The 6,783-nt window shown below is 38.4% G+C and overlaps 1 protein-coding gene across 1 annotated transcript in view; it reads right to left on the reverse strand.

The window, feature by feature from the left end:
• The window catches only part of LOC106564136 (mucin-5AC), a 40,590-nt gene that overhangs the window by 29,837 nt on the left and 3,970 nt on the right, over positions 1-6,783 (reverse strand). The window contains exons 3-4 of the mRNA XM_045692049.1: positions 3,228-3,451; positions 3,032-3,092 (exon numbers count right to left, since the gene is read on the reverse strand). Coding sequence (XP_045548005.1) covers positions 3,032-3,092; positions 3,228-3,451 — 285 coding nt within the window. The remainder of the gene's footprint in view (positions 1-3,031; positions 3,093-3,227; positions 3,452-6,783) is intronic.

Below are 6,783 nucleotides of genomic sequence, written 5' to 3' on the forward strand. Positions count from 1 at the left end.
TGACCCGCCTACAGCGGCTGGGACCTCACACCCAGGTGACCCGCCTACAGCGGCTGGGACCTCACACCCAGGTGACCCGCCTACAGCGGCTGGGACCTCACACCCAGGTGACCCGCCTACAGCGGCTGGGACCTCACACCCAGGTGACCCGCCTACAGCGGCTGGGACCTCACACCCAGGTGACCAGACCTCCCAGATTACTAGTGGACCAGTGACAACACAACTGGAAGTGGGATAGAACCAAGTTGGAATAGAACCAAAGTAGAACAGAATAGGAGTAGGGTAGAACAGTAGTGGAACATAACAGAGTTCTGTAAAGTAGAATAGAGTTCAACAGATTATTTTAGAGTTCTATAAAGTAGAAGTGTTCTACATAGTATTTTAGAGTTCTGTAGAGTAGAATAGAGTTCAGTGACAAGAGAAAATGAGTAGCAGGTGGAATAGAGCACAATTGAAACAGAACATAGTGGAATAGAGACAAGTGGAGCGAAACCAGAGTAGATGTGAATATAAAGTAGAAGAGTAGAATACGGAGTAGAGTAGAATATAGAATAGAATACAGAGTAGAGTAGAATAGAGAATATAGAGTAGAATAGAGCATATAGAGTAGAATAGAGTAGTATAGAGAATATAGAGTAGAATAGAACATAGAGTAGAATAGAGTAGAATAGAGAATATAGAGCAGAACATAAAGAATAGAGTATAGAGTAGAACATAGAATGTAGAGTAGAATACAGATTAAAATAGAGGAAAGTAGAACAGAGTAGAATATAGAGTAGAACATAGAATAGAGTAAAATGTAGAGTAGAATATAGAGTAGGGAAGGTTAGAATATAGAGTAGAGAGAGTATAGAGCAGAATATTGCGTAGAATAGAACATAGAGTAGAGAAGAATAGAATATAGGGTAGAATAGAGTAGAAAATAGAATGTAGAGTAGAACACAGAGTAGAGTAGAATATAGAGTAGAATAGAGTAGAATATAGAGTAGAACAGAGTAGAATATAGAGCAGAACATTGAATAGAATGTAGAGTAGAATATAGAGTATAGAGTACAATATAGAGTAGGACATAGAGTAAAATATTGAGTAGAATGTAGAGTAGAGTAGAATATAGAGTAGGGAAGGTTAGAGTAGAGTAGAATGTAGAATGTAGAGTAGAATATAGAGTAGAGTAGAATGTAGAGTAGAACAGAGTAGAACGTAGAGTAGAATGTAGAGTACAGAATAAAATATAGAGTAGAGTAGAATATAGAGTAGGACACAGTAGAGTAGAATGTAGAGTAGAATATAGAGTAGAGTAGAATGTAGAGTAGAATATAGAGTAGGGAAGGTTCGAGTAGAGTAGAACGTAGAGTAGAATATAGATTAGAGTAGAACATAGAGTAGAAAAGAGTACAGAGTAGAACATAGAGTAGAATATAGAGTAGAGCAGAACATAGAGCAGAGTAGAATATAGAGTAGAATGTAGAGCAGAACATAGAGTAGAATGTAGATTAGAATATAGAGTACAGAGTAGAATATAGAGTAGGACAGAGTAGAATATAGAGTAGAGTAGAATGTAGAGTAGAATGTAGAGTAGAACAGAGTAGAACGTAGAATAGAATATAGAGTACAGAGTAAAATATAGAGTAAAGTATCGAGTAGGACATAGAGTAGAATATAGATTAGAATATAGAGTACAGAGCTGAATATAGAGTAGGACAGAGTAGAATATAGAGTAGAGTAGAATGTCGAGTAGAATGTAGAGTAGAACAGAGTAGAACGTAGAATAGAATATAGAGTACAGAGTAAAATATAGAGTAGAGTAGGACAGAGTAGGGAAGGTTAGAGTAGAGTAGAATGTAGAGTAGAATATAGATTAGAGTAGAACATAGAGTAGAAAAGAGTACAACAGAGTAGAACAGAACATAGAGCACAACAGAGCAGAACAGAGCAGAGTAGAATGTATAGTAGATTATAGAGTAGATTAGAATATAGAGTAGAGTAGAATATAGAGTAGAACGTAGAATATAAAGTAGAGTAGAATGTAGAGTAGAAAAGACTACAACAGAGTAGAACATAGAGTAGAACAGAGTAGAATATAGAGTAGAGCAGAACATAGAGCACAACAGAGTAGAATACAGAGTAGATTACAGAGTAGAGTAGAATATAGAGTAGAGTAGAATAGAACAGAGTAGAATATAGAGTAGAATAGAATGTAGAGTAGGATGTAGAGTAGAATCTAGAATGTAGAGTAGAATATAGAGTAGAGTAGAATATAGAGTAGAACAGAATGTAGAGTAGAACAGAATGTAGAGTGTAGAATAGAATATAGAGTAAAATATAGAGTAGAGTAGAATATCGAGTAGGACATAGAGTAGAATGTAGAGTAGGGAAGGTTAGAGTAGAGTAGAATGTAGAGTAGAGTAGAATATAGATTAGAGTAGAACATAGAGTAGAAAAGAGTAGAACAGAACATAGAGCACAACAGAGCAGAACATAGAGCAGAGTAGAATGTAGAGTAGAATAGAATGTAGAGTAGAATATAGAGTAGAACGAAGAATATAAAGTAGAGTAGAATGTAGAGTAGAAAAGACTACAATAGAGTAGAACAGAGTAGAATATAGAGTAGAGCAGAACATAGAGCACAACAGAGTAGAATACAGAGTAGATTACAGAGTAGATTAGAATATAGAGTAGAGTAGAATAGAACAGAGTAGAATATAGAGTACAATAGAATGTAGAGTAGGACATAGTGTAGAATGTAGAGTAGAATGTAGAGTAGAATAGAACAGACTAGAATGTAGAGTAGAATACAGAGTAGAATACAGAGTAGAATACAGAGTAGAATAGAATAGAGTAGAATGTAGAGTAGAACGTAGAGTAGAACGTAGAGTAGAACGTAGAGTAGAACAGACTATAGAGTAGAATAGAGTAGAATGTAGAGTAGAATACAGAGTAGAATGTAGAGTAGAATAGAATACAGAGTAGAATGTAGAATGTAGAGTAGAATATAGAGTAGAATATAGAGTAGAATATACACTATACTTACTTGGAGGCAGGTTTGAGTCTGGACCGCCAGTCAGCAGGAGAGCTGCTGTTGTCTGCTGTTGCTAAAGAGAGACATGACAAAATACAGACCCCAAAAACATTACATCAACCATAATAGCCACAGATAATTACCACTGAAAAGTGAAATCAGTGAAATGTGGATAACCAACTAGACAGACAGGGCAAATGGTGCTCACCCATAGTGTTGCTGGGAGAAGCAGCTCCGGGTGCCTTATCTAGGGGTTTGTTCCACAGGCCTGTTCTGCTGGCTGGGGTCGGGGTGGAGGTGTTTGTGTTGGGAGTGAGGGGGGCGAGGAGAGAAGGGTCTGCTTTTAGCTTAACTCTGCCCCCAGTCTCCTTTTTAGGAGTCTCTGTCTCTTTCTTAGGTGTTTCAGCAGGGGTAGGTCTGAGAGAGGGAGATCTGGGGGTCAAGGGGAGACACAGACAGGCCTTTCAACATCTTACAGACTCAAATAGTATTTCCTCAATTCCTCACATCTTAATTAACGCCTTGCTTCCTTCTCATACGCATTGGAAGAGAAGGTCCCTCCCCTCTGATCTGAAAAGGAGACAAGGTAAGAGGATGCAAGGAAAGATGAATTGAGGAAGGGCCATTGACGGCAACTGTATGATTGAAGTGCTATTCCCCTATTTTACCAGAAGAGGTCGGGCTCTATTTTTTTTTATTTAACCTTTAACTTCTCTAGGGTAGGGGGCAGTATTTTCACAGCCGGATGAAAAACGTACCCAAATTAAACGGCCTACTATTCGGGCACAGGAACTAGAATATGCATATTATTAGTAGATTTGGATAGAAAACACTCTGAAGTTTCTAAAACTGTTTGAATGATGTCAGAGTATAACAGAACCCATATGGCAGGCAAAAACCTGAGAAAAATCTAACCAGGAAGTGGGAAATCTGGTGCTTGTAGTCTTTTCAAGTCATTGCCTATCCAACACACAGTGATTTAGGGTTCATTTTGCACTTCCTAAGGCTTCCACTAGATGCCAACAGTCTTTAGAACCTAGTTTCAGGCTTTTGCAGTGAACAGAGAGCGAACAAAGGAAGTTGGTGACTCAGGAAAGGACATGAGTTCATTGGCGCGCATTCACGTGAGGAGGTAGCTGTGTTCCGTAACGTTTTTCAAGACATTGGAATCGTCAGGTTGGAATATTATTGAAGTTCTAATGTTAGGGATAGGGAGCAGTATTTTCATGGCCGGATAAAAAACATACCCGATTTAATCTGGTTACTACTCCTGCCCAGAAACTAGAATATGCATATAATTAGTAGATTTGGATAGAAAACACTCTAAAGTTTCTAAAACTGTTTGAATGGTGTCTGTGAGTATAACAGAACTCATATGGCAGGCCAAAACCTGAGAAGATTCTATACAGGAAGTGCCCTGTCTGACCATTTCTTGTCCTGTAGCCTCTCTATCAAAAATACAGCATCTCTGCTGTAACGTGACATTTTCTAAGGCTTCCATTGGCTCTAGGAAGGCGCCAGAAAGTGGAATGATAGCTCTGCAGTCTCTGGGCGAAAAACAGCAGGGGTTTTTGTGAGTGGTCCTTCTGGGAACAATGACACTGAGGCGCTCGTGCACAAGATTTTTTTCTTTCACTGTTTGAACGGATACAATGTCTCCCGGTTGGAATATTATCGCTATTTTACGAGAAAAATCGCATAAAAATTTATTTTAAACAGCGTTTGACATGCTTCGAAGTACGGTTATGGAATATTTTGACATTTTTTGTCACGAAACGCGCCGGCGCTTCACCGTTCGGATAGTTAACTGAACGCACAAACAAAACGGAGCTATTTCAATATAACTATGGATTATTTCGAACCAGAACAACATTTGTTGTTGAAGTAGAAGTCCTGGGAGTGCATTCTGACGAAGAACAGCAAAGGTAATCCAATTTTTCTTATAGTAAATCTGAGTTTGGTGAGTGCCAAACTTGGTGGGTGTCGTGATGGCCGGGCTATGTACTCAGAATATTGCAAAATGTGCTTTCACCGAAAAGCTATTTTAAAATCGGACACCGCGATTGCATAAAGGAGTTCTGTATCTATAATTCTTTAAATAATTGTTATGTTTTTTTGTCAACGTTTATCGTGAGTAATTTAGTAAATTCACCGGAAGTTTTCGGTGGGTATGCTAGTTCTGAGCATCACATGCTAATGTAAAAAGCTGGTTTTTGATATAAATATGAACTTGATTGAACAAAACATGCATGTATTGTATAACATAATGTCCTAGGAGTGTCATCTGATGAAGATCATCAAAGGTTAGTGCTGCATTTAGCTGTGGTTTTGGTTTTTGTGACATATATGCTTGCTTTGAAAATGGCTGTGTGATTATTTTTGGGAGGGTACTCTCCTGACATAATCTAATGTTTTGCTTTCGCTGTGAAGCCTTTTTGAAAGTGGACAGTGTGGTTAGATTAACGAGAGTCTTATCTTTAAAATGGTGTAAAATAGTCATATGTTTGAGAAATTGAAGTTATAGCATTTTTTAGGTGTTTGTATTTCGCGCCACGCTACACTATTGGATATTGGTGAGGCGTTCCGCTGGCGGAACATCTGTCCCTAACAGGTTCTAAGTTAAAAAGGCCCTAAAGGTTGATGCTATACAACGTTTGACATGTTTCAATGAACGTAAATATAACTTTTTTTGACTTTTCGTGGTGACATTTTGGCCGCGCTTCCTACATTTGGAGTAGCTTACTGAACGCGCAAACAACAAGGAGGTATTTGGACATAAATTATGGACTTTATCGAACAAAACAACATTTATTGTGGACCTGGGATTCCTGGAAGTGCCTTCTGATGAAGATCATCAAAGGTAAGTGAATATTTCTAATGCTATTTATGAATTTAGATGACTCCAAAATGGCGGGTATCTGTATTGCCTAGTGTATGTTTCTGAGCACCGTACTTAGATTATTGCAAAGTGTGCTTTCCCCGTGAAGCTTTTTTGAAATCTGTCACAGCGGTTGCATAAAGGAGATGGTTCTTAAATTCTTTGAATAACAGTTTAATATTTTATCAACGTTTATGATGAGTATTTTTGTAAATTGTTGTGCTGATTCACTGGCAGTATTGGAGGCAAAAATATTTTCTGAACATCACGCGCCAATGTAAAATGCTGTTTTTGGATATAAATATGAACTTTATCGAACAAAACATACATGTATTGTCTAACATTGAGTCCTAGGAGTGTCATCTGATGAAGATCGTCAAAGGTTAGTGCTTAATTTTAGCTGAATTTCTGGCATTTGTGACCCCTCTCCTGCTTGGAAAATGGCGGTGTGGTTTTTCTTGTGTTGTACCTGTCCTAACATAATCTAACTTTATGCTTTCGCCGTAAAGCCTTTTTGAAATCGGACAATGTGGTTACATTAAGGAGAAGTGTACCTTTAAAATGGTGTAAAATAGTCGTATGTTTGACTTTGAATTATGACATTTTGTTGTTTTTGAATTTGGCGCTCTGATTTTTCACTGGCTGTTGAATCGTGTGTTCCGTAGGTAGCATCCCATCTGCCCGAGAGAGGTTAACTAGGCAAGTCAGTTAAGAACAAATTCTTATTTACAATGACGGCCGACACTGGGCTATAGCGCGGCGCACTATAGGACTCCCAATCAAGGCCGGTTGTGATACAGCCTGGAATCGAACTAGGGTCTGTAGTGATGCAGTGCCTTAGACCGCTGCGCCAACACTGTCTAATACAACATTTCCAAAACAAAAG

This window comes from Salmo salar, chromosome ssa12, assembly GCF_905237065.1.
Source record: "Salmo salar chromosome ssa12, Ssal_v3.1, whole genome shotgun sequence".
In the NCBI taxonomy this organism is placed as follows: domain Eukaryota; kingdom Metazoa; phylum Chordata; class Actinopteri; order Salmoniformes; family Salmonidae; genus Salmo; species Salmo salar.